Here is a 13,074-nt window from a genome sequence, read left to right on the forward strand (position 1 = left end):
CAATTCTATACGGTCATCGTAAAGTCCGTCCTCACCTTCTCCATCGTGGTCTGGTTTGGCTCAGCCACCAAGCATGACACCTGGAGGCTGCAGCGAATCATCCGATCAGCAGAGAAGGTTATTGGCTGCAACCTTCCCTCCATTGATGAACTGTACACGGCAAGGGCCAGGAAGCGAGCGGGCAAGATCATCTCTGACCCCTCTCACCCTGGCCACAAACTCTTTGAATCACTTCCCTCTGGAATGCGACTCCGGACTGTCAAAGCCGCCACTGCCAGACATAAAAAACATTTTTTTCCACAAACAGTAGCTCTACTCAATAACTAAAAGTCTGTAGCCTCCTTTTGTTCTGGTATTTTATTTCATTCACATGTTTAAACTATAATGTTTTATTCTTAATGTTTTTATGTTTTATGTGTCATTCTTAATATCTGGGCAGCGCAATCGACATTGCAGCGGCCCCTGCAGTCCGTCTGACTTTTTTTAAATTTTTGTCCCGTTGAATGTATAATTTGTCGTGGTTTTTATATTGTTTTTAGCTGTGTATATGCAGGGGGTGGGGCAAACTTTTAAATCTCTTCCCTGTACGGGGGCACCCGACCTTTTCCCTGTCGGGTCTCCGTTGTCGTTGGGGCCTAGCACCGTGGAGTGGCCTCCAACCGGAACGACCTGGGGCTTCAGTAGCGGAGCGTGTGGACTCACCATCGTGGGGCTGGCCGGCCTCGGAGCATGGGGAGCTGTGGTGGCGCGCTGCTGCAGCCCGACTCCGGAGCTTCGGAGGCTCCAGCCGCAGGTCCAGTGGACGATGACATCGAGAGCTCGCTGGTCCCTGGTGGGAGACCGCTTTTCGGAGCTCCCGCAACGGCAACTTCTCCCGCCCGAGTTGTGGGGTTGAAAACGACCCGGAGCGGGGCCTTACATTGCCCGGCACGGCTTTAACGGCTGCGGGACTTGCCATCGCCCGCCTGGGGCTCCAACATTAAGACCCGGAGCGGGGCTTTACATCGCCCGGCGCGGCTTTAACGGCCGCGGGACTTGCCATCGCCCGCCGGGGGCTTTAACATCAGGAGAAGAATGGAACACAGGGGAGAGACAAAACGTTGCCTTCCATCACAGTGAGGAGGAGATTTACTGTGATGGATGTCTGTGTTAATTGTGTTAATTGTGTGTCTTGGTTCTTTTCTGGTTGTATGACTGCAGAAACCAAATTTCGTTTGAACGTCATTTGAGGTTCAAATGATAATAAATAAATTGTATAATTGTATAATAGTTTACTGTATGTCGTGTTGTTACTTGCGGGCGGAGCACCAAGGCAAATTCCTTGTATGTGAACATAATTGGCGAATAAACTTATTCATTCATTCATTCATTCATTCATTCATTCTTTCATCTGAAAGGCACTATTCTTTGGTTGCTGTAAGGTTCATGAGGATGTGGCCAGGACTGGTGTTATAAGGATAAGGTGGTGACACATGGAACTGCAGATGATGGAATCTTGAACAAAGACCAAACTGCCGGAAGAACTCAGCAGGTCAGGCAGCATCTGTGGAGGGAAAGAGCAGAGAATGGTTGGGATCCAAAACATTGTCTGTCGATTCCCTGCACAGATACTAACTCGCTGAGTTATTTCAGAGAGTTCAAAAGGGAACTGCAGATGCTGGAATATCGAAGGTACACAAAATTGCTGGAGGAACTCAGCGGGTGCAGCAGCATCTATGGAGCGAAGGAAATAGGCGACGTTTCGGGCCGAAACCCTTCGTCTGAAGAAGGGTTTCGGCCCGAAACGTCGCCTATTTCCTTCGCTCCATAGATGCTGCTGCACCCGCTGAGTTCCTCCAGCAATTTTGTGTACCTGAGTTATTTCAGAGAGTTATGGACTTGGACCCCACGATTTCTGTACCTCAAACAATGCTGTTGAGAATCTTTCCATTAACTATGGACCTTATCCTTGCATTCAACCTGCCCAAAAGACAACATCTTACACCTGCTTGGTTTAAACTCCATCTGCCATATCTCCACCCATTTCTGCAGCTGATCTATCTATATCCTGATGTATAGTTTGGCAGCCTTCCTCGCAGTCTGCGACCCCAGCAATCTTGGTGTCATCTGCAAACTTACTAACCAACCCGTCTACAATGCAGCGGTGAGTCACTGACCTTTGTTGGAGCAGCACTCTTTCAATAATCCACCAACAGCCAGCCTGTGTCAGGAAATATTGAGAGTATGTTGCAAAAGCAGCAGATTACTCCTGAAGGCCAACGACTTACACTCTGACAACAAACTTTATAAATAGATGCGTCAAAGGACCAGGTCGAGGTTTTTCAGAGAAGGTTTGCCAGAATGATGCCTGGATTAGAGGGTATTAACCACAAGGCGAGGTTGGACAAAGGTTGGATTGTTTTTTTTCTGGAACACCAGAGGCTGAGGGGTTAGGTTTATTATTGTCACATGTACCGAGGTAGAGTGAAATGCTTTGCTTTGCAAGCTGTCAAAGAATGGTCTCAACCCGATACGTCACCTATTCCTTCGCTCCATAGATGCGGCCTCACCCGCTGAGTTTCTCCAGCATTTTTGTCTACCTTCGATTTTCCAGCATCTGCAGTTCTTTCTTAAGTTCCCTCCATCGACTCTTTTAAGTCGAGACTTAAAACTCATCTTTACTCTCAAGCCTTTCTTGACGTCCTCTGAGGGAAGGCTATATGTATGTATTTATGTATGTACTTAATCTATATGTTGTATAACGTTAGTACCTCCACCAATGTAAAGCACTTTGGTCAACAAGAGTTGTTTTTTAAATGTGCTATAGAAATAAAAGTGACGACTTGAAACAGATCAAATAACACTATACATAGATACAATCAGTTCAAACTCAAGTGCAATAGAGCAGAATATAGTTCTCAGCAGAGGGGAAGAAGCTGTCCTGAGTCTGGTGGTGCGCGCTTTCAAGCTTTTGTACCTTCTGCCGGACGGGAGCGGCGAGAAGTAGGAATAACCAGGGTAGGATGTGTTTGATTATGTCGGCTGCTTTTCTGAGTCAGTCGGGGGACCTGAGAGAAGTTTATCAAATGATGGGATAAATAGATAGGGCGGCTCATCGCAAGCACCCAGCCACTGTGGAGAATATGGATAGATGGGGGGGTGGGGGGGGGGGGGGGGGGGGGGGGGGGGGTGCGCAAGCTGGAAGAGAGGTGGAGTGAAACAAATGGTGGCAAATGATAGGTGGATATAGATCAGGGTTTTTTGATAGGCAGATGATTGGACAAAGGCCAGAGATGAAAATATTTGTTTTAAATGAGATAAGGAGAGGAGAGACTTGAATTGTGAAACCAGAGGAAGGAGTTTAGATGGAAGGGGAGCATCAGTTCAAGTTTCTCACTGAAACCTGTTGACCTCCCAACAGAGCGAGATGTCCGTCGGGGAATGTTGCCGCCTGGCCCGCTGCAGACTGCAGGAGTACGTGCTGAGAGATGCGCTGAAGCTCGGTGCAGCCAACGCCAAGGCTTGGTGGGGGAGGACCACAGTCTAGGGTCCTTCTGCTGCTGGACATGGGGAGGCAGAGTCCAGCGGAGACGCCCCTCAAACAATGGATGAGGACCAATAAATCTGTCTCTATCGACGGTACGATAGGGGAGAGAGTCAGAAGCTTCAAATTCCTGGGCGTGCATATTTCTGAAGATCTTTCCTGGACCCAGCACACTGATGCAATTATAAAGAAAGCACATCAGCGCCTCTACTTCCTGAAAAGATTGCAGAGATTCAGTATGTCAGAGAGGATTTGCTTGAACTTCTACATGTATACAGTAGAGAGCAAATTGACTGGTTGCATCACGGCCAGGTTCAGCAATTCCTGCGCCCAGGAGCAAAGAAGACTGCAAAAGGTTGTGAACACTGCCCAATCCATCACGGGTTCTGACCTCCCCACCATTGAAGGGATTAACCAGAGTCACTGCCTCAAACACATCATCAGAGACCCACACCATCCTGGCCACACTCTCATTTCACCTCTGCCATCGAGAAGAAGGTACAGGATCCTGAAAACGGTAACGTTCAGGTTCAGGAATCGCTTCTTCCCTACAGCCATTAATCACTACATCCTCAAATAAGCTTGTTTGTGTGAGGCCACAGGCCGCCCCCCCCCCCCCCCCTTCGCAACCGCGCGTTGGGGGACGGGACCCAACAGGTCCCACTTGGTCCAGTATAACAATAAAACACTCTTGAATCTTGACAAGGGAAGGGATGTCACCTTGGTGGCAATGGTGTTTTATGTAAGGAAAAGGTTGGTGCCAACACTACTGGGTATAAGTCTAGCGACGTGGAATGTACCGACACTGGGGATGGATGAAGAGCCTTGCACGGTTCACGAATGTCAAAGACTAGAGGGCACAACTTTAAGGGGGCAAAGTTTAAAGGAGATGTGTGGTAAAGTTTTTTTACACAGAGGGTGGTGGGTGCCTGGAACGTGCTGCCAGGGGTGGTGGTGGAGGTAGATACGATAGTGGTGTTTAAGACGTTTTTAAATAGGCACATGGATATGCAGGGAATGGAGGGATATGGATCACGTGCAGGCAGGGATTAGTTTAACTTGCAAACATAGAAAAATAGGTGCAGGAGTTGGGCCATTCGGCCCCTCGAGCCAGCACCGCCATTCAATCTGATCATGGCTGATCATCTAAAATCAGTACCCCGTACCTGCTTTTTCCCCATATCCCTTGATTCTTTTAGCCCTGAGAGCTAAATCCAAAGTTCAGCATGGAGGTTGTGGGCCGAAGGGCCTGTTCCTCTGCTGTACTGTTCTATGTTCTTTTCACAGTCTGGTACCTTTGTGACAGGTATTAACATGACTCCTCTGTGGGCTGAAGAGCCTGTTCCTGCATTGAAGGGTCTTGACCAGAAACGCCGCCTATCCCATATTCTCCAGAGATGCTGCCTGACCTGACCCACTGAGTTACTCCAGCACTTTGTATCTTCTTCTGTAAACCAACACTTGCAGTTCCGTAGGTACACAAAAATGCTGGATAAACTCAGCGGGTGCAGCAGCATCTATGGAGCGAAGGAAATAGGTAACGTTTCGGGCCAAAACTATTCTTCTTGCAGTTCCGTGTTTCCTCATTCTTTCTGCGTTCTGTAATCTACATTTCGGTTTTGAATATATTTTAAATGACAAATAAAGGTAGTTTGTGAAATGGGCTTTGAACAAAGAGTGGGAAGGGTGCGGGAGATGGCTGGGGGCGGGAGAGCTGAGAGGGGGAGGAGCGGTTCTCTCTGTGGGATGTTTGTGTTGGTCCTGAGATGAGAATGAGAGCGCGGACGCTGAGAGAGTTTGTTTAACTGAGGTTTATGTAAATACGTGTTGTGGGCTGGGACCAGGCGCAGTGTGGACCAAATATCCTATAGCGAGTAGACGGACACAGGGAGGGAGGGAGGGACTGATCTGTCTCTGCTCGCCCTGTACAGGTGTCCACAGACCCCGGACCCGGGATGGCCGCGACCGCCGGACACCAAGGTAGGACAGGGGGCTGTCCCCGAGGCCGATCGGCCCACCCCGCCGCTCCCTGCCCCTCATTCCGTCAACGCACTCACTCATAGCCAGACACACACAGAGTGCTGGAGTAACTCAGCGGGTCGGGCAGCATCTGTGGAGAACATGGATAGGTGATGCTGCCCGACCTGCTGGGTTACTCCAGCACTCTGTGCCTATTGTTTAAGAGTCTTAGACCTCTAGATCCAACTCTAACGAGTAGGTGCATGAAGCAACTGCAGACGCTGGTTTACACCGAGAGTGGACACAAAATGCTGGAGTAACTTAGTGCTAACAAACAATGTCGCCAGGATGAGGAGGGGGGTGGAGATGATTTTGGGTTGGAGCTCTTTATACGGCCATGGGGCTGTGCAGCAGCGAAACAAGAGCGGCAGAGACGCGGGTTCGAGCCTGACCTCGGCTGCTGCCTGTGTGGAGTTTGCACCTTCTCCCTGTGACCGCGTGGGCTTCCTCCGGGTGCTCCGGTTTCCTCCCACCCCCCAAAGACGTGAGGGTGTGTCGGTTAATTGGCCCTCTGTAAAAGGTGTGGGGGGTGCATGGGAAAGTGGGATAGCATGGAACCGGTGTGAATGGGCGATAGATGGTCAGCGCGGACTCATAACCTTAACGGACCAGGCAGCATTTGTAGGGGATTTGAAGAAGGGTCTCGACCCGAAACGTTCCCTGTCCATTCCCTCCACGACCCGCTGAGTTCCCCCAGCACTTTGTACTTTGCTCAGCATTCCAGCATCTGCAGTTCCTCCATCGCGGCTGTTTTTTTTCTCATTAATTTATTGATTATGGAGTTATAAAACCATGAGGGGAATAGATAGGGTGAATGAATATTTCACCCAGGGAAAAGGAATCAAGAACCTGAAAGGCAACGTTTTCACAAAGAGGGTGGTGTGTGAATCGCTTTTCCACACAGAGAGTTGTGAATCTGTGGAATTCTCTGCCACAGAAGGCAGTGGAGGCCAATTCACTGGATGTTTTCAAGAGAGAGTTAGATTTAGCTCTTAGGGCTAAAGGAAAATGGATATGGGGAAAAAGCTGGAACGGGGTACAGATTTTAGATGATCAGCCATGAATCAATCATATAAAAACAGCTTTTTTTCCACGAGTAGTAGCTCTACTCAATAACCAAAAATCTGTAGCCTCCTTTTGCTGGGGTATTTTATTGAATCCACATGTTTAATCAAGAATGTTTTATTATTAATGTTTAATGTTTTATGTGTCATTCCTGTCACTGTACGTCATGTTGTCACTTGTGGGCGGAGCACCAAGGCAAATTCCTTGTATGTGAATACTTGGCCAATAAACATATTAATTCAATTGCGGTGCTGGCTCGAAGGGCCGAATGGCCTACTCCTGCACCTATTTTTCTATGCTTCCATGGAACAGTTTGTCCACAGATGCTGCCCAACCTGCTGAGGTACTCCAGCACTTTGTGTTTTCTAGTTAATTGTAGCAGACTGATTCACGGCGAGGGAGGGAGGGGGGAGGGAGTTAACACACACACAGTTTGTTGTGTTAGTTAGGCGTGCCTCGCTCACTCTGATAAAGGCTGGATAAACCTCACCCCTCCTTCGGAAGTTCCCAAATAGCACAGCGGCGGGCCGCACCTTTCATTTCTCAGTGACAGGCTGTGGGGAGACTTGGCAGAGGGTGGGGGAGAGCTCTGGCTCAAGGTGTGTTAGTGGGTATGTGTGGGTAAGCGGGAGGGAGGGGGGGACAAGGCTTCAAATTACCTGCTTCACCTGGCCATTTGCTGAGCACTTTCATTGAACTGGTTTGTGCATGTTGTAATTTACAAAGCAAAACTGAAAGAATCCTAGAGGCAAGTATGATAACAACACTCACAAGACATTGCGACAGGCACATGAGTAGGAAAGGTTTAGAGAGATATTTACCTTGGCTTAGTGTAGTTTATTGTCATGTGTACTGAGGTACAGTGAAAAGCTTCTGTTGCGTGCTAACCAGTCAGTGGAAAGACAATACATGATTACAATCGAGCCATTCACAGTGGACAGATACATGATAAGGAAATGACATTTAGTGCTCGATAAAGCCAGCAAAGTCTGATCAAAGATAGTCTGAGGGTCACCGTTGCCCCATGGGCCAAATGTGGGCAGGTGGAATGAGTGTAGATGGGGCATCTTGGTCAATTTGAGATACCAGCTACCAAGACAGATGTGTACAGCAATTCATTCTCCCCCCCCCACAATTAAAGCATGGAATAGTCTTCACCCTACCATAGTTACTCAACCAGACACAATTAAATTTAAGGTAGCTATTCTTCTCCAAGAATCCTTTTTTGCTTAAGTCCACCCTCCGCCACTTCCTATTTAAATTCCATTTGGAATATTTTGTAGGACCAAGAACCAAGAGCATGGGCCGAAAGGCCTGTTTCCGTGTTGTGTGACTATGACTATAGAGGTGAACAGCACAGAAACAGGCCCTTCAGTCCATCTTGGCCATGCTGCCCAGATGGCCCTTCTAAGGCGGTGACATTCTGAGCTAGTCACATTTGCCTGCATTTTGCCGTTGGCCCTCTAAACCTGTCCCACATACATATATGTCAACATGACCTTTGAAAGTTGCAATTTTTTCCGCTTACTTCAGCTTTCTCTGGTAGCTTGTCCCAGATGCAGTTAGCTCCAGAATTTAAGGTGAAGGGAAAAAGATTTAATAGGAATCTGAGGGGTAACTTTTTCACACATAGGGTGGTGGGTGTATGGAACGAGCTGCAGTGGAGGTAATTGAGGCTGGGACGATCCCAATGTTTAAGAAACAGTTAGACAGGTATATGGATAGGACAGAGATATGGGCCAAATGCAGGCAGGTGGGACTAGTGTAGATGGGAGATGTTGGCCGGTGTGGACCAGTTGGGCTGAAGGGCCTGTTTCCACACTGTATCACTCTATAACTCTAAAGCGCAGGACTAAACTCACAGAGGGTGGCACAGAGGCTCAGCTGGTAGAGCTGCTGCCACACTGCGCCAGAGACCCAGGTATGATCCTGACTGCTGTCTGTGTGTTGAGTTTGCAAGTTCACCGTGTGACCGCGTGGGCTTTCTCCGGGTGCTCCGGATTCCTCTCACATCCCAGAGACATGCGGGTTTGTAGGTTAATTGGCTTCTGTAAATTGTCTCTGGTGCAGGGAGTGGATGAGAAAGTGGAATAACATAGAACTAGTGTGAACGGGTGATCGCTGGCAAGCGTGGACTCAGTGGACCAAAGAGCTGTATCTCTAAACCAAACTAAAGTAACAAAACATACATGCGAGTGCAGAGGGTTGTGAATGCAATTGTGGCAACAGGTTCTGAATTTGGGAAACATTAAAAAAAAAGGCACAAAGTGCTGGGGTAACTCAGACTGAAGTCGGGAATATCACCTGAAAGAACAGGAATATCATCCATCCACGTTCTCCGCAGATGCTGCCTGACCCACCGTGTTACTCCAGCTCTTTGTATCTTTTTTTGTAAACCAACATCTGCAGTTCCTTCGTTCTATTTTGATTTTGAAAGATGTGCATGGGATTCAGGATTCAAATATAGTCCCAGAGTCATACAGTGTGGAAACAGGCCCACCTGCCCAACTTGCCCACGCCGGCCAACATGCCCCTTCTACACTTGTAGATGGACATAAAAAGCTGGAGTAAAACTCCAACTCTTTGAGTCTATCTTCGGTTTAAACCAGCATCCGCAGTTTCTTCCTACACTTGTAGATACATGCATTTGGCCCATCTAAACCTGTCCTATTCACGTACCTGTCCAAGTGTTTTGTAAATGTCATGATCCGATCGTACCTGCCTCAACTACCTCCTCCAGCAGCTCGTTCCATATACATAACAATGTTTGCGTTAAAAAGTTACCCCTCAGGTTCCTATTGATTCTCTCTCCCTCTCACCTGAAACCTGGCTCTGAATTCTCCTACTCTGGGTAAAAGATTCTGTTCATTCACCTTATCCCATCCCACTCATGATGTTATACACCTCTATAAGATCACCCCTCTGCCTCCTGCGCTCAAAGGAGTAAAGTCCGAGTATGAAAGTGACAGATATCGTGCGGTAACACACAGTTCCCCCTGAGTACCCTGCAGAGACACGGAAGTAAAACACAGTGCACCCCTCTGCACTCGCATGTATGTTTTGTTGCCATTGGCAACGTAAGTAAACAGGCAGCAGCCGCACAGACTTGGCTAGTTAGGACAAAATATCTCAGGCAGGCAACGCTGATTACTTAGCCCCTAGCTCTGCAGTGACTCACAGCTTCCCAGTTTATTAGCTGCTCTGTAGCTCTCCGCATTTCTCTCCTTTGTGTGCTTGGGGCAGGTGTCCACTACACCACCAGGCTCAGACACAGGGAAACTCCCTCCCTCTGCACAGTCCCAACACACACTCCTGGGGTCAGACACAGAGTGACGCTGGAGAAAGTAGCTTGGCATAGTCAGCCTGGCTGTAAATCCACACTTGTTGTGTTGAGGTTGTTTAAAGGCAGTGATTGGAGTTCAGGACCAGCATGTTCTTGTGAAGTTGAAAGATAAGGACGACAAGGTTAGGGGACCTTGGATGGGAAACAATGTTGTAACTTCAGTCAAAGAGAAACAAACATATTGAAGCTTTTTTAGGAAACTAAAATCAAATGGAATATGATGGGAGAAGGAAAGAATATAAAGAAGGAATTCGGAGGGCAGATAGTCAAGACCTTTTGTCCTTGGAGAGGGGGGAATCGTGGAACAAGGTGAGAACAGGTTCAAGGTGAGAGGAGGGAGTTTTAATGGGGGTCAAAGGGGAAAGTGTTTTGGAATAGAGAATAGAAACATAGACAATAGGTGCAGGAGGAGGCCCTTCGAGCCAGCACCACCATTCATTGTGATCATGGCTAATCATCCACAATCAGGAGACCGTGCCTTTCTCCCCATATCCCTTGATTCCGCTAGCCGCTAAGCTCTATTTAAAGGGCCTATCCCACTTGGGTGTAATTTGCGCATCATTTACGCGACATCCTAAAAATTGTTTGGCGCGCCGTGATCCACGCACGGCGCGTGGTGAGATGTAGTGACACGGGGTAACGCGCGGCGCCCCAGGATTTTGTGAGGCTCAAAATCCTCGCGTGCCTCTTGCGTGACGTATCCCTTGCGCACGCTGACGTACTGACGGCGTACATGTAGCGCGTGGTGACGTATGGTTACGCACGGTGACGCACGAACATTGCCAATGCTAATTTATTATGCGTCACCGTGCGTAACCATGCGCCGCCCCTACGCCGTCGGCGCGCCATTCTAGTGCCGCACCACGTGACCACCCGGGTATAAAGCGTGCGTAGTTTTGAAAAATTTTCACTGTGAAAATCCTTGCCACGGAGATCGGACTAAGTACGAACGACATCGTAAATGGCTCCCAAAAGAAGCAGGGCACTCAAGAGCACTTGGCGCGCGACTGTCGTACTGCTGGACGATTTTTGCACGACAGTCACGCATCAGTCATTCTTTCTTACAGTTTGGCTTTCTTCCCAACCAATTGTTCAAGCGCTTTTGATTGCAACATGCGCCTTAATTTAGTTCAACAAAGAAACTGACAAGTTACTAAAGAACCTAAATGACGCCCAAGTGGGGCAGGCCCTAACTCTCTTTTAAATTCACCCAGTAAATTGGCGAGAGTCTTCTGTTCCAAGAGCCTTAGGATAAAGGAGTTAAATATTGTGATCTTCAGTGAGCCCCAGTCCCAGCCTCTGTGATAATGATGGGTGGTTTCAGTGCAGAGCAGGCAACGATACAGGTAAATCCTGTTTCTCTGCAGTCTGCCATACAACCTGGATGAAAGCTGCAGTGGAAAGCCTTCCCTCCCTGCTCACGGTGCCTAGGACAGAGAGTGGTTTGAGGTTCTGTGTGTGTGGGCGCGTCTCACGTTTGAGTCTGAGAAGATGCCGATCGTGTTAGTCACTGGGTTGGGAGCAGCTCAATAGACAATAGACTATAGGTGCAGGAGTAGGCCATTCGGCCCTTCGAGCCAGCACCGCCATTTAATGTGATCATGGCTGATCTTTCACAATCAGTACCCCGTTTCTGCCTTCTCCCCATATCCCCTGACTCCGCTATCTTTAAGAGCTCGCGGCTCTCTGGGGCAGTTCCAGCCCAACCACGGCCCCCCTCGGTACAATCAATGCACACAACCAGGCCCTTTGGCCCATCACATCCATGCTGACCATCAAAGGTTTATTACTGCCACCTGTACCAGGTGCAGTGAAAAGCTTTGTAACAAATCAGACAATATTATACTTTGAAACAAATCAGACAATACTACACATAAATACAATCAAGTTAAACTCCAGTACAACAGGTAGAGCAAAGGGGAAGATACAGAATGCAGAATATAGTTCTCAGCATTGTAGCGCATCAGTTCCACAGACAAAGTTCAATGGCCACAATGGGGTAGAGGTGAATCGGACAGTGCCCTAGCTTATGGAAGGACCGTTCAGAAGCCTGATAACAGAAGGGAAGAAGCTGTTCCTGAGTCTGGTGGTGCGCGCTTTCAAGCTTTTGTACCTTCTGCCGGACGGGAGCGGGGAGAAGAAGGAATAACATTTAGACAGGTTAATGGATAGGGCAGGTTTAGATGGATATGGACCAAACACAGGCAGGTTGGACTAGTGTGGATGGGACATCTTGTCCAGTGTGGGCAAGTTGGTTCCATGCTATAAGCAGAGGGAGTGGGTGCTGGAGTGTAGGCGAGGCAGGAGGTTTCCATGGTGTACGGAGGCTGCCCAGTGCTGAGTTCATAAGTTCTAGAAGCAGAATTTACGCCACTCGGCCCATCAATTCTATTCCGCCATTCAATCATGGCTGATCTATCTCTCCCTCCTAACCCCATTCTCCTGTCTTTTCCCCATAACCTCTGACACTCGAACTAATCAAGAATCTGTCAATCTCCACCATTGATTTGGCCTCCACAGCCTTCTGTGGCAATGAATTCCTCAGATTCACCACCCTCTGACTAAAGAAATTCCTCCTCATCTTTCTAAAGGAACGTCCTTTTATTCTGAGGCTATGACCTCTGGTCCTAGACTCTCCCACTAGTGGAAACATCCTCTCCACATCCACTCTATCCAGGCCTTTCACTATTCGGTACGTTTCAATGAGGGCCCCCCCTCATCCTTCTAAACCCCAGCGAGTGGAAGCTGAGGCAGGTCTCCCTGGTGTGCGGAGACTGCTCAGTGCTGGGGCAGCCCCACTGTAGTGGAGTGCGTGGCCAGGGGAGGTGTGACAGGGCTTGTCGTGAACTGATAAACAGTGGAGGCTTTGTGCTCTGACCTAGTTCCCCATCCTTGTCTTGTTGATGATTACACGCCTTGTTTACAGCCTGGTATTAGACGCAGGGACTCACCGTGGTTACAACCCCCCCCCCGTCCTGGTGAAGCCCACTCCTCACACCCAGGGACGGGCTGGGACCTTCCTCAGCAGCGTGGGAATAGACAATAGACAATAGGTGCAGGAGTAGGCCATTCGGCCCTTCGAGCCAGCATTGCCATTCAATGTGATCATGGCTGATCTTCCCCA

General features: G+C 48.6%; 1 protein-coding gene across 1 annotated transcript in view; it reads left to right on the forward strand.

Annotated features, from left to right (window-relative positions):
* Positions 1-5,295: 5,295 nt before the first annotated feature.
* The window catches only part of clmn (calmin), a 149,390-nt gene continuing 141,611 nt past the window's right edge, over positions 5,296-13,074 (forward strand). Inside the window, exon 1 of the mRNA XM_033026453.1 lies at positions 5,296-5,503. Within this exon, the coding sequence (XP_032882344.1) occupies positions 5,479-5,503 (25 nt within the window). The 5' untranslated portion in view covers positions 5,296-5,478. The remainder of the gene's footprint in view (positions 5,504-13,074) is intronic.

This window comes from Amblyraja radiata, chromosome 9 (genome assembly GCF_010909765.2).
Source record: "Amblyraja radiata isolate CabotCenter1 chromosome 9, sAmbRad1.1.pri, whole genome shotgun sequence".
NCBI lineage: Eukaryota > Metazoa > Chordata > Chondrichthyes > Rajiformes > Rajidae > Amblyraja > Amblyraja radiata.